This window comes from Muscardinus avellanarius (assembly GCF_963383645.1).
Source record: "Muscardinus avellanarius genome assembly, chromosome: 5".
NCBI lineage: Eukaryota > Metazoa > Chordata > Mammalia > Rodentia > Gliridae > Muscardinus > Muscardinus avellanarius.
This window is the reverse complement of record NC_137790.1, coordinates 115,862,860-115,884,278: the sequence shown is the minus strand read 5'-3', so window position 1 is coordinate 115,884,278 and position 21,419 is coordinate 115,862,860. Positions and strand designations below refer to the sequence as shown.

The window sequence follows — 21,419 nt, the reverse complement described above, 5'->3', positions numbered from 1 at the left end:
GTGGGCCATAATTTCTTCTCATTACCATTTTAAACAATAAATGCATACATGGTTCAATCTGTGTTAAAGATCAATCTGAGCCAAGTGTGGTGGCTCTTGTCTCTAATCTCATTACTTAGGAATCTGAGAAAGGAGGATCACAGATTTGAGGTCGGCCTCAGCAATGTACCAAGACTATCCGTAACCTAGAGAGACCGTGTTCTGAAACAGAAAATAAAAAGGGCTGGGAGCGTAGCTAGGAGGTAGAATGCCCCTGGGTTCAATCTCCAGCAACGTAAAAGGCATACACACATCAATCAAACCAACTGCCTTCTTTTTTTCTTTTTTTGTGGTATTGAGGACTGAACCCAGGGTCCCAAACATTCTAGGCAAATGGTCTGCCACTGAGCTACATCCCCAACCCTTTTTTTTATTTTGAGACAGAGCTTCTCTTGAGTGGCCCAGGCTTGTTTTAAACTTTCCATCCTCCTGGTTTAGCCTCCTGAATGATCATAGGTGTAGATCACCATACTTTATTGCCTTATTTCCTTAAACAATAACGAAGTTAGGTGTAGTTGTCATTCACCAATGATTCGCAGTAGTATTAATTGCAAAAACCTTGTTCTTATTTTGCTGTGCCAACTATTCAGTTCTGTAAATCTACAAATAATCTATGAGCAATTAGACATTTCTAAGTGATTCATTATATTCCTTCGTAACTACACTGTGCACAGTAAACACTTGAAAATTGATCTGGAAACAAGTGTGCTTCTTTCTTCTTCCTCCTCCTCTTCTTCCTCTCCTACTTCTTTTTCTTCTACTACTACTTCTACTCTTCTTCCTCCTCCTCCTCCTCCTCCTTCTTCTTTTTTGCGGTACTGAAGATTGAACCAAGGGCATTCTACCCCAGAGCTACATCCCCAGCCCTATTTTTTATTCTTTATGTTTGAAACAAGGTCTCACTGAGTTGCGGAGGGCCTCACTAAGAAGCTGAGGCTGGACTCAAGCCTGAGTTTCTCCTATCTCAGCCTTCCAAGTACTGGGATTACAAGCATGCACCACCATGCCCGGCTCTGAAGGTTATTCTTTTTATTTTTTATTTTTTTGTGGGTCTGGGGATGGAACCCAGGGGCATTTGACCTCTGAGCTACACCCCCTGCCCTATTTTTTTTATTCTTTATTTTGAAACCGGGTCTCACTGAGTTGCAGAGGGCCTCAGTAAGTAGCTGAGGCTGTCTGCGAACTGCGATCCTCCAGGTCTCAGCCTCCAGAATGCTGGGATTACAAGCGTGCGCCACCACGCCCGGCTTTGAAGGTTATCCTTTCTAAACCTGGCTTGGCTTTACAGTCTTTGTAGTTTAGGATGATTTAGAAATAGGTATCTGGTATGGGCTTATTCTACTCTTCCTCCTTCCTTGCAGAACAAAACAAGTAATTCTGGTAAGATTGAAATAGCCAGGCTTGTCACAGCTATTTCTACAATTTTATTACTTGGTAAGTTCTTGCCAGTGTGCCCAGCTATGGATATAAATGTATTTAAATAGGTAGATAAACCCCAAAACTGCTTTGGAACCTCATTTGAATAAAAGCTCTTACTATTCCTGTTCTAATATCTCACTAACTCAAAGACAATGCAGCTGACTACCCCTCCAACGGAGCACCCGTGAAACTGTCATTTCTTAAAAATTGTGACACACCCGGTTCCAGAACAGAGAACGCCTACACTTTGTTATTTAAGCACGTGTATATATGTGCTTAGCTGAGTTTTATAACCCAAATGTGCATCGTATAACTGCAAATTACATATGGGATGATTTCCAAAATATTTTAAGGAAAAAGAGGCACAGAACAGTTTTATATGCTATCATTTGTTTTGTTTAAAATATATGTGTGAGACGGGCATGGTGGCGCACGCTTGTAATCCCCGCGCTTGGGAGGCTGAGACAGGAGGATCGCACGGGTTCGAAGCCAGCCTCAGCGACTTAGTGAGGCTTTCAGAAACTTAGTGAGACCCTGTTTCCAAATAAAGTGTAAAAAAGGTCTGGGAGTATAGCCTGGAGGTAGAAAGCCTCTGGGTTCCACCCTCAGTACCACCAAAATATATATATATATATATATGTGTGTGTGATATGTGTGTGTGTGTGTGTGTGTGTGTGTGTGTGTGTGTATGCTATCTACCTTTAAAAATAAAGAACTGGTAATTGTTGCTCTAGAATATAAGTAAAAGACTTACTTTTCATTGTATGACTTTTTGTACTGCTTGAATCTTTGAATATTCTGTGTGTGTGTGTGTGTGTGTGTGTGTGTGTGTGTGTGTGTGTGTATGTGTGTGTTACTGAGGCTTGAACTTAGCTGTGCTCCCAGCATTATTTTTTAATTTGGATCTCACTAAGTTGCAGAGCTGACCTTGAACCTGTGACGCTCCTGTCTCAGCCTCCACAGTACTGGGATCACAGGTGCATGGGTGTGTACCACTATGCTTGGCTGCACTTAATTTTTCTTGAAAGGACTAATAAGTTACGTGAAATACTCTTACAAACTAAAAATAAAGTCAAGCCAGGCATAGTGGCACACACTTGTAATCCCAGTACTTGGGAGGCTGAGATAGGAGGAACACAGGTTAGCAGCCAGCCTCAGCTACTTAGTGAAGCCCTCCACAACTTAGTGAAACCCTGTCTCAAAAAAAAGAATATGCCCGGTGTGGTGGCGCATGCTTATAATCCATGCACTTGGGAGGCAGAGACAGGAGGATCGCGCAGGTTTGAAGCCAGCCACGCTGGCTTAAGAGACCCTGTTTCCAAATAAAAATAGAAAAAAATAGGTCTGGGAGTGTAGCCCGGAGGTAGAAGGGCTTCCAGGAACCCCAGTACCACCAAAAAAAAAAAAAAAAAAAGAATATAAAATTGGGCTGGGGGTGTAGCTTGAAGGTAGAATGCCCCTGGGTTCAAACCCCAGTACCACAAAATAAATAAATAAATAAAGTCAAATAATCAAATAGAGAAATGGCCAAAGTAAAAAAAAAAAAAATCATTAAAGAAATGCAAACAATCACTGAATGTAGGTAACAAATCTCTAATAAAAAGAAATATGTAACAGAAACAAAGTATCATTTCCCCTTTCTCAACTTGGCAAAAATTCAAAAGCCTGATTCATCAGACATTGATGAGCATGTGGGAAACTTTCATTGGTTTGAAGTATACACCTCCAAGGAGGGTAATTTGGCAGTCCCCAGAAAAATCTGAACATACAGTTTATGATCCAACAGTCAAACTAACCTCCAGTAACATTAAGTAGAGTGTGTAAAGATATGTTGTCTAAACAGTGCATCATGGTAACCTAATGTACAGGCTCTATAATCAAACTGCCTGTGTTCAAATCCCATTTCCTAACTTTGTAACATCGCAAACTTCTTAATTTTCTGGCCTTAGTTTCTCTTCATTATAAAACAGAGATTACAATAACATCTACCTCATAGTCCTGATGTGAAAATTAAATAATTTAATTCATGCCTTGTAAATTAAAAGAACTTCTTAAACCAGGCATGGTGGCGCACACTTGTTATCTCAGCATTCGGGAGGCTGAGACAGGAGGATCTGGGTTTGCAGACAGCCTCAGCTACTTAGTGAGGCCCTCTGCAACTCAATGAGACCTTGTTTCAAAATAAAGAATAAAAAATATAGGGCTGGGGGGTGTAGCTTGAAGGTAGAGTGCCCCTGAGTTCAATCCCCAGTACCATAAAAAAACAACAACTTCTTAAACAATAGGTAAATTAAAAGAACTTCTTAGTCAACAGACTTAAAGGCAAAGCAATTAAAATTAAAATGTCTTTATTCATTTATATAGTAAATACTATTCCCACTTTAAAAAAGTCTCTCAATCTGTCAAGTTTAGTTGAAAATTCATATGTCTTATCTTTATCATGTACAAACATGATAACAGGATGCAGAATGTAAAAGTCAATTTAACGGACATTATTAAATAATTTCACACATATGTAGACTGCTGCATAAATGGTTAAAATTATTGACTGACATTAAATGTGGGCATGTGGATATTCCACAACCATGTTGAGTTTAACAGATGATATATTTGCACTGATGATCAATGAAAACTAATTTGCTTTCTGTGAGTCTTTAAATACCCAATTCCAAATCTTCCAGCTCCTGGAGAAGCGCTGTCTCTTTTTGAATTTTCTCCAACTAGAAAAGTTTAAAACAGCGAAGTTATTAAATAGTAAAACAAATAATCACTGGATGTTTAACTGGACAAATTTATAGAAGGTTGGAAGAAAATACTTAGAGAGAGAATATTTCTTATGCTTTATCAGACCTACTGATAAACATAGGTTAAAAAAGACTGTTTAGAAACAAATTCTAACTTAATATCTGGTATGAATCAAAGGAACCAAGAACAGAGCTGTCTTATTGTGTTCTTTTCAGTCCAATAAAATTTCCACTCTACATTTGGGCTTTCAAGTGTCGTGGAAAGGAGGCAAAGACGGCAGCCCAACCTGAGTTATGGCAAGGAAGAGACAGCAAGTGTCCAATGTAACAAATGGCCATTATTTTCAGCAGTGATGGCAAAAAACTTCTTAACCAATAGGTAATAGCCACTATGCCCCTTGGGCATAGTGACTCTCATTCATCATGACCTATAGCAGTACCTAAACTTATTAAAGAGTAAGATTATTTAAAACTAAAATTATGAAAAAGAATATGTTATACAGTTTTCCAAACAAGTTTTAAAAATCTATGTTTCAGGTGGGTGTGGTGACACACACCTATAATCCCAGTACATGGGAGGCTGAGTCAGGAGGATTGTGGGTTTGAAGCCATCCTCTGCAACTTCGTGAGGCTCTTCTCAATTTAGCGAGATCCTGTTTCAAATTTTAAAAAAACTAAATAAAATAAAATAGGGCTAAGTGTGTATCCTGGAGGTATACTGTCCCTGAGTTCACTCCTCAGTACCATACACACACAGAAATAACTTATGTGCTCATTTTCCTGATTAATTGCTTATAATAAACAGGGGAAGGGCGGTCAGAAATGACCTCAAAGCAGAAATGCAGATGAAAAATACCTGATTTTTTTCCAGCTGTTTCCCAGCAGCAGCTTGTTCTTTCAGTTGTTCAATTGCTTTCAATTTCTATAGGCATCAAATATGAGTCAAGAAAAAGAAGAGTCACTATCTAATGCAAACTTTCTTATTAACAACACAATTCTAGGAATATGAAACTTAAATAAAGACAATTATCTTACACTTCTATAAAGAGTGGTTTGTTAAAATGCTGGGGTAAACTTTTTTTTACAGTTAAATATAAAATTGTATGTTAAAAACATAAGATTTGGCAAGTATCTTTTCAATCTTTTAATTAATGTTACCATGTGTATGCATGCACATATGCACATATGTAATATATCACTCATTTCACCACTTATCACAACACTCCATTGTGTCAGGACAATGACTTAGGCTTTAAAAGAAACCTCATAATGCAGCTGAGAAGGGCGTTAGACATGTTTGACTTCCAGGCTATTGTGACTTGGTTGCAATTTCATAAGCTAATAGATTTCTTTTTGTCTCTGTTTCTTCATCTTTAAAACTAGGATAAAATATCTGCTCTTACCTTTCTTATAGGAATCTAATCAAGTACTGAGCATAAGAATGCTCTACATTTTTTCTTTATTTTTTTCCTTTTTTATTATGGTACTGGGGATGGAACCCAGGGGCATTCTACCTCCGAGCTACATCCCAGACCTATTTTTTTATTCTTTATTTTGAAACAAGGTCTCACTAAGTTGCAGAAAGCCTCACTAAGAAGCTGAGGCTGTCCTCGAACCATGAACCTCCTGTCTCAGCCTCCCGAATGCTGAGGTAACAAGTGTGTGCCATCACACCCGGTTGTTCTATATTTTCCATACAAATGTATATTATTTATTACTTCAAAAATAATAATAAAAGCAGTAATAGCCTTAAAGCATTTGTGAGTAGAACTAAAATAAGTACCACTGCTAAGTTCCAGTATTTCATAGTGAAAAAACAACAATAAGAACTGCTACAAACGTCTTAGATACCTGTTTTATGTACCTAGGCACTATTCTTTGTATGATTCTCATACATAGTCCTTTTCTTTTTTTTTTTTTTTTTTTTTGTAGTACTGGGGGTAGAACCCAGCCGCTTTTCTACCTCTGGGCTATACTCCCAGACCTATTTTTTTTATACTTTTTATTTGGAAACAAGATCTCACCAAGTTGCTGAGAGCCTCACTTAGTAGTCCTTTTAACACACACATCTACTTTTCATTTGAAAATCGCTCACCTTCTTTAGGTTCTTAATTTTTTTGTCTACTTCAGGGTCACCAGAAGTCGACTGGGGGGCAGTGTTTCGTGGTGTGTTCTGAGGGGCAGGAGTAGGTGCCAAATCTGGACTCTTGTCACTTCTTGCTTCCTGCAGGAAATATTTTGACAATTTCAATTTAAAAAGTAAAAATATTAAAACATTTTATTTTATTTTTATTATTATTTTTTGTGGTACTGGGTATGGAAACCAGGGGTCTTCTACCTCCCTGGGCTATACTTCCAGACCTATTTTATATTTTTATTTGGAAACGGTCTCAGCGAGGTGCTGAGAACGTCACTAATAGCTGAGGCTGGCCTCAAACCTGCGCAATCCTCCTGTCTCAGCCTCCCAAGTACTGGAATTACAAGCATGTGCCACCCCGCCTCGCTGAACATTAAAGCATTTTAATCAATTTCAATTAACACAGCCTTGGTATATAAAATCAGGAGCCAAATATGGGATTTTATCTATATTTTATATGAAGAATCTGAATTAAAGGCCTCATAAAATATGCCACATATTCCCATAACAGGTAGAAATGAAATGACCTTATCAGAGTAAACTAGGTTTCTGAATCAGCTGACAAGCATTCTAAATTTCTGGATATTCTGAAATGAGCTACCAAAGGACTTTCAGAAATATGAGAAAGGTTTTTCAGTTAAAGTGCTTAAAATTTCACTCTTGTGAAATTCTCCAAAATTACTATGTATGTAAGAGCAAGTACATGAAATGGGTGATGCTACACAGAAAAGAGCTATGTATTTAATTACAGTCAGACCAATTCAGCTCTGCAACAAAGTGCCGTGGAAAATGCTTTTTCCCTGAAAGGGATGCTCTATTGCTTCCAGTATATTCTTTATATACTGACAACCTTTCTGGCTTCATCTCTCCTCACAGAGGGACCACCAATTCTTGTTTTTTAGGAATTGGGGATTGGACCCAGGGACCTTCTACCTCTGAGCTATACCCCCAGCCCTGTTTTTTATTCTTTATTTTGAAACAGGGTCTCACCAAGTTGCAGAAGGCCTCACTAAGTAGCTGATGCTGAACACGAACGTGTGGTCCTGTTCTAGCTTCCCCAAGTACTGAGATTACAAGCAAGAGCCACCAGTTCTGGCTAAGGACCACTTTTACATCCCCTAAGGTGCCATCCACTCTTGCCTCCTCACTGCTCTTTCTGCATACCCTCCCCCACAAGTCATCCCGATGGCCCTTACTTATCTTTTATGTTGTTTTTGCAGTACTGGGGATGGAACCCAGGGGCATTCTACCTCTGAGCTATACCCCCAGCTCTATTTTTTTTATTCATTATTTTGAAAAAGGGTCTCACTGAGTTGCAAAGGGCCTCACTAAGTAGCTGAGGCTGGCTATCTCAGCCTCCCAGATGCTCTGATTACAAATGTGCTCCATGATACACAGCTCCTACTTATCTCTTAAACCTTCTAGAAGCCGGGCATGGTGGCGAAGGCTTGTAATTCCAGCACTTGGGAGTCTGAGAAAGGAGGATTCCACAGGTTCAAAGCCAGCCTCAGCTACTTAGTGAGGCTCTCAGCAACTTAGTTAGACCCTGTTTCCAAATAAAGTATAAAATAGGTCTGAGAGTATAGCCCAGAGGTAGAAAAGCTACTGGGTTCCACCCTCAGTACCACAAAAAAGTAAGCAAGCAAGTAAATAAATAAATAAAATAAAATAAAAAAATAAACCTCCTAGATTTCCACGCCCCAAGACTGGATTAGCTGCCTCCTTCGCAGGCTGCCATGATACTCTCTAAGTATCCCTAAGTAACAGTCCCCTGTGAGATTTGATTCCCTGGCATAGTATTTGCTTTACTGCAAGTGCTAATTAAATGAAAGAGCGTAGAATAGCTCTCCCTTTGTAATTACAAGATGTATGTTTTGACAAGAGGGGGAAAAAGGTTATTTAAATATCCACTGGCCCCATGGCTTGGTTTCTATTTCTTCCTTCTACAGTTCCCACTGGAATATATAATGCTCAAGACCTGAAATCTTTCTGGAGAGAAAACTCTTTTAACTTCCAAGACATCCTAGGAAAAACTCAGAACAGGGTATCCCCCCTAGATCTTCAACCCTAGAAAATCCAAGTTTACAGAAAGTACAGAAGTAGAGCTGGGCGTGGTGGCACCTGCTCGTAATCTCAGAACGTGGGAGGCTGAGACAAGATGATCACAGGTTTGAGGACAGCCTCAACAACTTAGTGAGATACTGTTTCCAAATAAGAAATGAAATCAGTCTGGGGTGTAGCTTGGAAGTAGAATGCCTCTGGGTTCAATTTTCCAATACCATACACATATACATACACAAAAAATTCACTTCTAATATGTAATAAATCTTTAGTTATCTGTAATGAGCTAAGAATGTAATTCTTCTAGAAAGATTGTTATAAATGTGAAAAACTAGCCAGGCATGGTGGCGCATGCTTGTAATCCCAGCGCTTGTGAGGCTGAGACAGGAGGATTGCACAGGTTCGAAGCCAGCCTCAGCTATTTAGTGAGGCTCTCAGCAATTTAGTGAGACCCTGTTTCCAAATAAAGTATAAAATAGGTCTGGGAGTACAGCCCGGAGACAGAAAGCCCCTGGTTTCCACCCCCAGTGCCACAAAAATAAATAAATACATAAATAAATGTGAAAAACTATTAAAATGGAGCCGGGCATGGTGGTGCACACTTGTAATGCCAGTATTTGGGAGGCTGAGACAGATTCGAAGCCAGCCTTAGCTACTTAGTTAGGCTCTCAGCAACTTAGTGAAACCCTGTTTCCAAATAAAATATAAAATAGATCTGGGAGTGTAGCCCAGAGGCAGAAATCTTCTGAGTTCCAACCCCAGCACCACAAACAACAACAACAGCAAAAACTATTAAAGTAAAAATTTTCCACCATAAAACTAACCAATAATAAGTTAAAATGTCTGCATGCATCATCATACTTAAATTCCTGTCATCTGTATATGGCAAGATTAAACCCTTAAGTTTGAAGCCTTTTGCGGTAAATTGGTAGAAGCTGGGCATGGTGATGCACACTTGTAATCCCAGCATTCGGGAGGCTGAGACTGGAGGATAGCAGTTCACGGACAGCCCCACCTACTTAGTGAGGCCCTCTACAACTTAGTGAGAATCTGTTTCAAAATAAAGAATAAAAAATAGGGCAAGGGGTATAGTTCAGAGGTTGAATGCCCCTGGGTTCCATCCCCAGACCCGCAAACAAACAAACAAAGCTGGTAGAAAATTATCACAAGTTTATAAATTGTGTTTATAAAATATAAATACTTTATAAAACTATTTAACTCATACTCAGAACTGAGAGGCTCTGGTCAGGGTGTGATCCTGCCATGGGCCATTTAGTTTTATTCTATCACACAACCAGAACTTTTACTAACTCTAGCCAGTTATTAAAAAATGCATATCTAAAGAGTATCTTGGAAGGTAAAAACTGTTTACCAATCCTTGAAAAACACCTAAAGAGTGGGTGTTTTTGTAACTATATGCTTTATTCTAATGGCAATGAATTTTTTGTGTGTGCATGTGTGTGGTACTAGGGGTTGAACCCAGGGGCATTCCACCCCTGAGCTATACCCCCAGCCATATTTTTTATTCTTTATTTTGAAACAAGTTCTCACTAAATTGCAGAGGGCTTCACTAAGTAGCTGAGACTGTCTGGCAACTCATGATAACTCCTGTCTCAGCCTCCCAGGTACTAAGGTTATAAGCATGCAACCCTAGCTATACCTCTTTAAAAAAGAGACACAATTACCTTTAACAAAGTCAACTATTTTTTCATGTATTTATTGGCCATTTGTTAGGGAGATTCTACTAAGCAATAAAGAACAAAATTATGTCATCTGCGGGAAAATGAATGGACCTGGATAACATTATGTTAAGTGAGATTAGCCAATCACAGGGCGTGGTGGTGCGTGCTTGTAATCCTAGCATTTGGGAGGCGGAGACAGGAGGATTGCAGGTTCAAAGCCAGTGAGACCCTGTTTCCCAATAAAAAATAAAATAGTGCTGGGGGTGTAGTTCAGAGGTAGAAATGCCCCTGGGTTCAATCCTCAGCATCATCAAAAATAAGTAAGTAAATAAATAAATAAAAAAGAAGCTCAAGGGAACAAACTCCCTTGCCCCTCCCACCACAGGAGGGCTTGTAGGAGGTGACATTAACGAGAAAAACATCCTTACCAGACAAGGCTAGCACCTTGCTTTTGTACCCCCCAGCCTCTAGAAATATGAGCAATAAATTTCTGTTGTTTAAAAATTACTCAGCTTAGCCAGGCGTGGTGGCGCATGCTTGTAATCCCCGCGCTTGGGAGGCAGAGACAGAAGGATCATGTAGGTTTGAAGCCAGCCTTGCTGGCTTAAGAGACCCTGTTTCCAAATAAAATATAAAATAGGTCTGAGAGTGTAGCCTGGAGGTAGAAGGGTTCCATTCCCAGTACCACCAAAAATAAATAAATAAATAAATAAATAAATAAATAAATAAATAAATAAATCAGCTTGCCAGGAGTGGTGGTGCACGCTTGTAATCCCAGCATTTGGGATGCTGAGACAGGAGGATTATGGTATGAGGCCAGCCTCAGCTATTACTTGGTGAGACCCATTGCAACTCAGTGAGATCCTGTTTCAAAATAAAGAATAAAAAATAGGGCTGGGCTAGTTCCATCCCCAGTACTGGAAAAAAAAAAAAAAAAAAAAAAAAGGTCTTACTAGGTTGCTGAGAGCCTCACTTAGTTGCCTAGTCACCCGAAATCCTCCTATCTCAGCCTCCCATGTACTGGGATTAGAGGTGAGCACCACCATGTCTGCCTTAAGACATATGCTTTAAAGATTAAAGAAAGCAAACTATACCTTTTCAGACAGATTCCACTAAAAGGGTCAACAACAAGAAACACACTACATAATCCCACTGGGGTTTCAGGTTTTAAGTCAGGTCCATTTTTTCCCATAACTCTTGCAGTTTAGATGTCAAATGTCCTCCAAAGGTCCTTATGTTAAAAGAATTGGTCCCGCCAGGCGTGGTGGCGCACACTTGTAATCCCTGCGCTTGGGAGGCTAAGACAGGAGGATCGTGCACGTTCGAAGCCAGCCTCAGCTACTTAGAGAGGCTCTCAGCAACTTAGTGAAACCCTGTTTCCAAATAAAATATAAAATGGGTCTGGGAGTATAGCCTGGAAGTAGAAAGCCCCTGGGTTCCACCCCCAGTACCACAAAAAAAAAAAAAAAAGAACTGGTCCCCAAGGCCCACGCCACTGGAAGCTAGGGGAGCCTTTATGAAGTGGGGCCCAATGGAAGGTTCTTAGGTCACTGGGGACATGCCCTGGAAGGAGAGAGTGGGACCCCAGCCCTCATTAGTCCCTTGCTAATGATAGTTTGAGCAGTTTTTGCTCTGCCACAGGTTCTGCCATGATGTGCTGCCTGCCACAGCCCCAAAGCAACAGGGCCAACAGATCACGACTGGAACATCTGACACTGTGAGTCAAAATAATCCTTCTGTCTTTATACGCTGATTATCCCAGGTCTCTTCATTATAGCAATAGAAAGCTGACTAACACTGTCACCCATTATAGACAGCATTACTTAGAAATTAGCCAATTTCAATTGTATGTAAGCAAACACATACAAAAAGATGTTTTAGCTATTTAAGTGTAATTCCAACTACATTTTATAACACAATAGGTCACTGGGACCACAGTTCATTAAACATTAAGATTCAGAGCTAATTTAGCTGGCTTTTTGCTTGTTTTACTTTGAAGAAATTAGTACCCTAAATACCTGCTTGGCAGCTTTCTTAGCTTCATGCTTCCTTTGATTTTTAAGGGCTGTTTTTGATAATGGTTTATCATTTCCTGGTTGTGGTTTCATATTCTGGGGTGGTTCATCTTCATGCTGTGGAAAGTAGAAACAATCTTGAAATGGAGTTCATGTTTTTAAAAACACAATATAACAAATTATATACTTTTATTAATGAAAAATAAACTTATCTTAATATTACTGTCAAAGAACAATGCAAAACTCTATTAATAGTGTTGCATTCCAACTGTCAGATGGATTTAAAGAATGTCTTCCTATTAGCTGATATATATCTTTCAATTATCTAAGAGCTGGAAAAATTCACTTTAGTTTTATTTAAACAATGGAATATTTCTTAGTACTACTAGAGACACATGATTCTATTAAGAGTGAATTCCAACAACAGCTTCTTCTGGTCTTTTGATCTGACCACTGTAAAAAAAAAAAAAAACTAGCTATTTTCTTCATATGAAGAATTACTCATCAGATTGCTCTCTCTCTCTCGGCTTGGGATTACAAGTGTGTACCACTATACCTAGATTGACTGATTTTTGCAGTACTGGGGATGGAACCCAGAGACTTTCTACCTTCAAGTAACACCCTCAGCCCTATTTTTTATTCTTTATTTTGAAACAGGGTCTCACTATGTTGAGAAGATGCTCACCATTTGCTTGAGGCTGCCCTTGAACCTGTGATCCTCCTGTCTCAGTCTCCCAAGTACGAGGATTACAATGAGGGTGGAACCCAGAGGCTTTCTACCTCCGGACTAAACTACCAGGCTTATTTTATATTTTATTTGGAAACAGGGTCTCACTAAGTTCCTGAGAGCCTCACTAAGTAGCTGAGGCTGGCTTTGAACCTGTGTGATCCTCCTGTCTCAGCCTCCCAAGTGCGGGGATTACAAGCATGTGCCACCATGCCCAGCTTGCGATCTTTTTTTTTTTTTTTAACTCAAGTATAACACTCTTTAATCTTTATGGATTGGTAAAATGATTACCACTAACAAAAAAAAAATTAAAAAGGGATTAAAGGAGCAGGTAGTGGTGGTGCACTCCAGTAATCCCAGTAATTGAGAGGCCTAGACAGGAGAATCAAGGCCAGCCTTGGCAATTTAGGGAGACTCTCCTGTTTCAAAATAAAGAATAAAAAATAGGGTTGGAGGTGTAGCTTAGAGTTAAAATGTCTCTGGGTTCAAACCCCGTGCCCCACCACCAAAAAAAGAGAGAAAAGAATCAAGAAATGTCACATAACAATCAGATTCATTCTGTTTTAAAAACCAAACATTTTCCCAGGCATGGTGGTGCACACCTGTAATCCCTGTACTTGGGAGGTCGAGACAGGAGGATCATAGGTTCGAGGACAACCTCTGCAAGAAATAAAACTCTGATCAAGCTACCAAGACTCTGTTTCCAAGTAAGAAATAAACTTGGGCTGGGGGTGTAGGTCAAAGATGGAATGCCTCTGGGTTCAACCCCCAGCACCACAGAAAAACAAAAACAAATAAAAACAAACATTTTGGTAAACTGGACCCAAAATCTCCCATGGAAAGACTCAGCTATTACAGTATAGCTGCTATGGCCTTTAGAGGCATGAGCTCTCTTGTGCACCATCCTCTCCCACTCACTCCTGCCTTATATCACTAGCTCGCACCACAGGCATTGGAATTTGGGCCCCCGATCTACAAAACTAATGTGTATAATACTTAAATTGTCATTCCCAGAAATTTAAACATGTGAATTTTAAAAAATGATCCTAAACAATATGTCAGCTTAACAATATGAGCTGTTCACCATCTTCAGCAATAGGTCCTTAACCATTTCTGCCCTAAGGTTTATACTCTAATCAGACACCGAGGTAACACAAGGGCCTAAGAAAAAGATTAGAGTGTTCCACATAGTGGAATTTTTTTCTTATTAAAATAGTAAAACTTTACTTACCAGTTTGGAATTGGTGACTGGTTTATTTCTTAAAGCTGGGGGTCTATAGGCTGTGGCAACTTTAGGTTCCTCACTGGGCACTTCAGTACGAACTGCTTGGTAAGTTATTGCTTTTGCTGGAAATATTCCATCCAAAAATGGCTGCCAAGAAATCTGCCATAATTCTGCATTTGATGGCACATCATATTTGTGCAAGACAGAGCCAGTATAATGCCAAATCTTGTACCCGTTATTAACACGTAACCTTGGAGCACATGTGGCTGTTAAAATATGCTCACCATCTGGGCACCAAGCAAAATATGTAGAATCAGAAGCCACTGGCTTAGAAATAAGTTTGTAGTTTTTAACATCCCATACTTCCATTTGTCCCCTCAGATTTCCAAATCCAGCGAGGACTAATATATGTCCATGAGGGCTATAGTAGGCCGCATTGCGAGGACCAGTCCCAAAGTCAAACACAGGATCACATTTCAGGTTGAAAATTGTCGCTTTGGCAGGCATAAAACCATAAACTGCACAAAACTCAGTAGAACTAGAATTCCAAACCACATCATAAATGGGGCCATTTTTTGCTAGAAGAAGAACATAAAATCTGAATTAATAATAAAGAGGTATATAAATACAACATTACATTGTAAACATATAGCACTTGTACATGTCAAACAGTAAAAACAAAACAAAACAAAACAAAAAAATCTCTCCAAAAATTTCAAGGTATACCAAAATTAAAATACTCTTAAACTGCCGGGCATGGTGGTACATGCTTGTAATCCCAGCATTCTGGAGGCTGAGACCGGAGGATCACGGTTTGCAGACAGCCTCAGCTACTTGGTGAGGTCCTCCACAACTTAGTGAGACCCTGTTTCAAAATAAAGAATAAAAAATAGGGCTGAGGCTGTAGCTCAGAGGTCAAATGCCCCCGAGTTCCATCCCTAGACCCGAAAAAAAAAAAAAAAAGTATTAAATGGCTGGATATGGATGCACACACCCATAAATACCAGTACTTGGAAGGCTGAGACAGGAGGATAACAAGTTCATGGCTCAACAACTAGTGACACTCTTTGCATCTAAGTAAGACCCTGTTTCAAAATAAAAAAATAAATAGGGCTGGGGTGTTAATATAGACTTTCATGAGCCCACACTGCCAAAATGTTTAAAAGAAATTGATTTGATTTGAGTAGTTCTTAAATCAATTTATGATTCTACATTAACAGCCATAGTATATTACTGAAATATATATATGTATATCTAAGATATATACATATTTTATTTTTGGAGGTACTGGGTAATTGAACCCAGGGGTATTATACCTATGAGGTACAAAGTACCTAGAAGAAAGTAAGAGGATTTTGTCTCATCTTAAGAGTGCAAAAAGACATTCTAAACAAGAAATTATAAAATAAATGATAAATTTAGCCAAGTGTAATCCAGTACTTGGCAGCTTGTGCCTGTGGTCCTGGTCCTAGCACTTGGGAAGCTGATGCAGGGGATTCCTGGAGCTCAGGAGTTGGATACTAAACTGGGCAACATAGTGAAATCCCATCTCAAGCACAAGCTACCAAGTACTGGGATCAGAGTACAAAGATTCTTACTTTCTTCTAGCTACTTTGCAGTCTTATGTATATTTTTTTGGCTTAACTGGAATCTATTTTAGTGAAGAGATAGAAATAGCAACTTTCTGTTTGAACTAACTAGCCATTTGTCACTAAACCATAAATAAAATGATCAGTATTTTCTCCACTGATCCAAATGCTGACTTTACTATATATTAATGCCTACTGAAGTACTTATTTTTCTGAACTGTTCTATTCTACAAATTAATCAGTCTGTTCATAAGCTAGAAACAAACTATCTCAATTATATTTGCTTTACAATTTACTATTTGCTGTTCTTTTGCAAAAGTTTTCAAAAAAATTAATTTGTCTTGTAGTACTAGGGATGAAACCCAGGGGCATTCTATATGCGAGCTACACTCCCACCCCTATTTTTTATTCTTTTTTGAAACAGGGTCTCACTGAGTTGAGGACGACCTCACTACGTAACTGAGGCTGTCCACGAAGCAAGATCCTGCTGTCTTTGCCTCCCAAGTACTGAGACACCAGCATGCCCAGCTTCTTCCATTTTTTTTTTAAATGTGGCTATTGATTATACTGTGAGTTTATCTATACAAGCAGGGATGATTCCGTTTTCTCTTTTCAAAATTGTATGTGTTACTTGCCGGGTATGGTGGCGCATGTTTGTAATCCCCGCGCTTGGGAGGCGGAGACAGGAGGATTGCTCAGGTTTGAAGCCAGCCACGCTGGCTTAAGAGACCCTGTTTCCAAATAAAAATATAAAAAATAGGTCTGGGAGTGTAGCCCGGAGGTAGAAGGGCTTCCAGGAACCCCAGTACCACCACCAAAAAAAAAAAAAAAAATTGTATGTGTTACTCATTTTGGAGTTTGAGTGTGTAGTACTGTGAACTCAGGGTCATTCTACCTCCAAGCTATACCCCCAGCACAATTTTTTATTCTTTATTTTGAAAAGGAGCTCACTAAGTTGCAAAGGTCATCACAAAGTAGCTGAGGCTGGCCGTGAACCTGGATTTCCCTGTCTCAGCCTCCCAAGTACTGGTATTACAGCGTGAGCGAGCACACCTGTCTTTGAACATGATTTTGAGTTTCTTAGTTAAGAAGAATTTTATCATAAACTAGGCAAGCTGATAAATGCCTGTACTCCCAGAACTTGGGAGGCCAAGACCGGAGGATTTGAGGTTTGAGGCCAGCTGCAGCAATATAGCAAGGCCTTTAACAACCTACTGAGACTTTGTTTCAAAATAAAAAAAGGGCAGCAGGCGGGCATAGTGGCACACACTTGCAATCCCAGCACTTGGGAGTCTGAGACAGGAGGATTGCACAGGTTTGAAGCCAGCCTCAGCTACTTAGTAAGGCTCTCTCGGCAATGTAGTAAGACCCTGTTTCCAAATAAAGTATAAAATAGGTCTGGGAATATATCCTGAAGGTAGAAAAGCCCTGGGTTCCACCTCCAGCACCACAAATAAATAAATAAATAAATAAACAAATAAACAAACAAACAAACAAACAAATAAATGGATGGGGGTGTAACTCAGAGGTAGAATGCCCCTGGGTTCAATTCCCAGTACTAAAAAATAAAAATAAAAAAAGATTATTAAAGTAAACTTCTATTACTTAATAAGAATTTAGACAATGTCATCTTCATGGCATATTATTTTATACTTTCCATTTGTTTTATATTTTTGTTTTTAATCAAAGGACAACTACTGGAATACTCACGTAATTGCACTACAGCGCTCTCTCCATTCGTTGCAATATAGTGCAGTGTTTGTTCTCCATAGTAGGAAGCTCCTGTCTTGTCAACTTCTGTACTAGCTATTACCAACACAGCAGTAGCTATAACAGTAAAAATCTTAGTCTTAAAACACAAAGTAAATAATCATTAATACTTCTTTTTATACATCTGAGAATATAAAATTAATCAATACTTGATAAACAAATTGAGGAATATATTTATCATACCTTTTTTATTCCACAGCATTGTAGCTTTATCAGCTTTAAAGAAACTTTTGTTTGCTAAAGCTGCATGAGGTCCAGCAAAGTTGGGGTACTGATATAATCTAACAAATGAAGGCGCACCTTTACTTCCTGGAACGTAGACCGCCACCTAAGATACACAGACATAAATAAATCATGGTTTAATTTTTTGAAGCATATAAATTAAAATAGGTAAGTTCTAACAGTTACCAAAATAACTAGGAAAAGGTTTAAGTACATAATGTTCCACATTAAAAAAAATAGCAATTACCTTGTATGGTTGGGGTCCCGGTGATAAAACAAAATCACTGATTTTTTGCAAATGTAATTTATTTGCAATTGTATCTAAAAAAAGAGTAAATGGTGTCAAATTGATTAGAGAAGCTAACAAGAACATCTTAAACTCACAATATTTCACTGCCTAACCCCTAGTGGTTTTATATTAATTAATTAAATAATTGTGCATGTGTTAACAGGTTCGAAGCCAGCCTCAGCTACTTAGTGAGGCTCTCAGCAACTTAGTGAGACCCTGTTTCCAAATAAAGTATAAAATAGGTCTGGGAGTCTAGCCCGCAGGTAGAAAAGCCCCTGGGTTCCACCCCCAGTACCACCAAAAAAAAAAAAAAAAAAATCAAAATAACATAAGTTGGGCATTGTGCCACAGAAAAAATAAAATAAAATATAAGAAATTTTTTATTTGGAAAAAGGGTCTCACTAAGTTGCTGAGACCCTCACTAAGCAGCTGAGGCTGGCTTCAATCCTGTGTGATACTCCTGTTTCAGACTCCCAAGTGCAGGGATTTCAAGTGTGCACCACCATGCCCAGCAAAACATAGGAAATAATAAATAATTAACATCTGCAGTTGTTAGAAATTTAAATGCTGAACAGATATTTAATTATCTGTGATAATAATATAGACAAATTTGAAAATTAAGGGTCCTAATCTTCAGAAATGCATTATACAAAAACATTTACTAGTAAAATGATATGATGTTTAGAATTTGCCTTAGCTTAGTAAGATAGATGACAGTTGGATAGGAGAGGACGAGGACTACCCACAAGCAGGTGATTATTGGGATCAGTTGTCTTGAGTTTGAAATTCTATACAATAAAATATTTGTGTCACTTTTTTTTTTCTTTTTCTTTTTGTGTGGTACCAGGGATTGAACCAGGGGCATTCTATCTCTGGGCTACACTTTCAGCCCTATTTTATTTTTATTTTGAAACAGGGTCTCAACTAGGTTGAGAATCTCATTACTTGCTGAGGTTGCCCTCAAATCTGTGATCCTCCTGTCTCAGCCTCCCAATTACAGGCATGTGCCACTACACCTGGCTAGTGGCACAATTTCAGTAGCAATTAAGTTTAGTAAAAGCTATTCTAATGTCCCAATTTAACAGCAATTATTAAATAATAAAAAGTTATTACAAAAAAATCTTTGTGTTACAGAATTTTGCTGGTATTTAAACTTACAAAAAATTATAAAAATGAATATAACACCAATTTTTTATTAGTAAATTGCCAGTATTAGGAGAACACTATGATGCCAGATAATGAAACCGATATACACTTAAAGTAAACAATATAACCATTTCATGTATCTTTCTATACCAAAATTGTTGTTTTCAAAGAAGTGAACTTCATTGTTAACATTTCGGGCACAAATAATCTCATCTTCTGACCAGGATGGACACCTATATCAAAAAGAAAGTACATAAACAAATTAGACTATAAGTAATATATTAACACTACCAATAGTTTTATAAAACAGAGTTTATAACAGAAAAATACTGTTTTTCTTTTAAAGACTAAACAAAAGATCATGTTTTACTGTATTGCATTCCTATGTGCAAAATCCTTAAAAGATGCATGTCTTGGAATTATTTTTAAAATAAGTACCAGAGAAACAAATATAATGCCATGATGATATTTGAAATATTATATAAATATTTTAGTACTTTAAAGCATTTATTTACCAATTCTGCATTTTTTTCTGTATAAAAGATTTCAAACATCTCCCGGTTTTCACATCATAAAGCTGTAGGTTGGGTATTCCAGCTGTGCCATCTTTAGGAGCTGCAATCAAAACAAACAAAATTTTGTAGTTCCTGGCTCCTAAAACTTGAAAAATGATTTTCCTCTTAGAAAAAATTTGAATAGAATTACAAAGATCAAATAAATGAATTGCTTTAATTTTTCTTTCTAGCCTTAATTATAAAACTAATCATTCATTTCTAAAACCATGATAAGAGATATATAATTGCCATTTGAACAAAAGCACCCAGGATCTCTGAAATGAAATAATTACCAGCGGTCTTAAGAATACTTAAGAGATCTCAACCCTATTTTTTATTCTTTATTTTGAAACAGGGTGTCCCTGAGTTGCAACGGGCCTCACTAAGTAGCAGAGGCTGTCATTGAACCACAATCCTTCTGTCTCAGCCTCCCAAATGCTAGGATTACAAGCGTGTGCCACCACGCCCAGCTAAGAGATCTCTTTTTTGTTAAGTTTGAAATGAACTACTAGGAAATGGGTTAAATCATAAAAGATTATGTCTATAAGTCATGAAAAAAGTTAGATAAAATCATTCATGATTCTCCATTACCTGCCTCTTGAAACAACATAAATTCAGAAAGGTTTACAATGCAACAATATTATTAAACAATACTGATATTATTAGAAAGTATTTCTTAAAATAGGCCCTTTATATTAGTTTCTAATATTTTATTATTCATGTATAAGGCACATCTATATAAAATATTCATATATTATCTTGAGATATCTTTTTCTTTGGGAGGTACTGGGGATTGAACTCAGGAGCACTTTAACACTGAATTACAGCCCCAGCCCTTTTTTCTTTATTTTGAGAGTCTCTGATCCTCCTGTGTCAGCTTCCCAAGAACTGGGATTATAGATATGTGCTACTACGCCCAGCTGAGCTATCAATAAACATGTTAGGAAAAATGGCACACTGTCTCCTGCTTTTTGTCATAGCAGACACATCTCTTACATGTCTACTGTACTTCTTTAAACTTATAACAATTATTAAAAATACTGACTTTGAAAGTCATTCTTCTTCATCTTTAGAGGCCTTCTCTACCCAGCAGTCCTTTACTTTTAAAAATTTCTATAGAGTTTTTTCTTTTCTTCTATCTCCTAATGGGTCTTTCACTAATTAACTAGAGACAGTAGTTTCCCCTAATCTGTGGTTTCACTTCTTAAGGCTTCAGTTATCTGCAGTTGACCATGTGCCAAATATGATAAATGCAAAAGTCCAGAAATAAACGTTCCCTAAGTTTTAAATTGAGCATCCTGAGTAGCATGATGGTCGTGCGCCATCCCACTCCGTCCCACCCTGGACCTCAACAGTCCTTCTGTCTAGCATATCCGCACTATCCATACGCAGCAGTCGCTCAGTTATCATCCTGGTTACTGTGTGGACTGTTAGAGTACACAGTGCTTGTGTTCGAGAAACCCTTATTTTATTTAATAATGGCCCAAACCATCAAAGTAGTGGGGCTAAAAATCTAGACATGCCAATTAGAAGCAAAAAGGTGCTGCCTTTAAATGAAAAGGAGAAAATTCTCAAGTAAGTATGTATGTATGTATGTATGTATGTATGTATGTATGTATGTATTTATGGTCCTGGGGGTGGAACCCAGGAGCTTTCTACCTCCAGGCTATACTCCCAGACCTATTTTATATTTTATTTGGGAACAGGGTCTCACTAAGTTGCTGAGAGCCTCACTAATCAAGTATTTAATTTAAATAAGAAAAATCATTTGCTGAGGTTACTAAGAGCTACATTAAGAAC

At 38.2% G+C, this 21,419-nt stretch overlaps 1 protein-coding gene across 5 annotated transcripts in view; it reads right to left on the bottom strand.

Annotated features, from left to right (window-relative positions):
• Window positions 1–4,112: 4,112 nt before the first annotated feature.
• Window positions 4,113–21,419, bottom strand: part of EIF2A (eukaryotic translation initiation factor 2A) — a gene marked incomplete at both ends in the record, with an annotated part of 35,083 nt that continues 17,776 nt past the window's right edge. For 3 of the 5 annotated variants that reach the window (XM_080695699.1, XM_080695700.1, XM_080695702.1), the window contains 10 exons: window positions 4,113–4,178; window positions 5,059–5,124; window positions 6,298–6,426; window positions 12,101–12,214; window positions 14,056–14,627; window positions 17,349–17,465; window positions 17,592–17,736; window positions 17,878–17,951; window positions 19,216–19,298; window positions 19,581–19,680. In XM_080695699.1, the coding sequence (XP_080551825.1) occupies window positions 4,113–4,178; window positions 5,059–5,124; window positions 6,298–6,426; window positions 12,101–12,214; window positions 14,056–14,627; window positions 17,349–17,465; window positions 17,592–17,736; window positions 17,878–17,951; window positions 19,216–19,298; window positions 19,581–19,680 (1,466 nt within the window). Of the gene's footprint in view, window positions 4,179–5,058; window positions 5,125–6,297; window positions 6,427–12,100; window positions 12,215–14,055; window positions 14,628–17,348; window positions 17,466–17,591; window positions 17,737–17,877; window positions 17,952–19,215; window positions 19,299–19,580; window positions 19,720–21,419 lie in introns of all 5 variants that reach the window. The other 2 variants (XM_080695698.1, XM_080695701.1) reach the window with 2 other exon arrangements.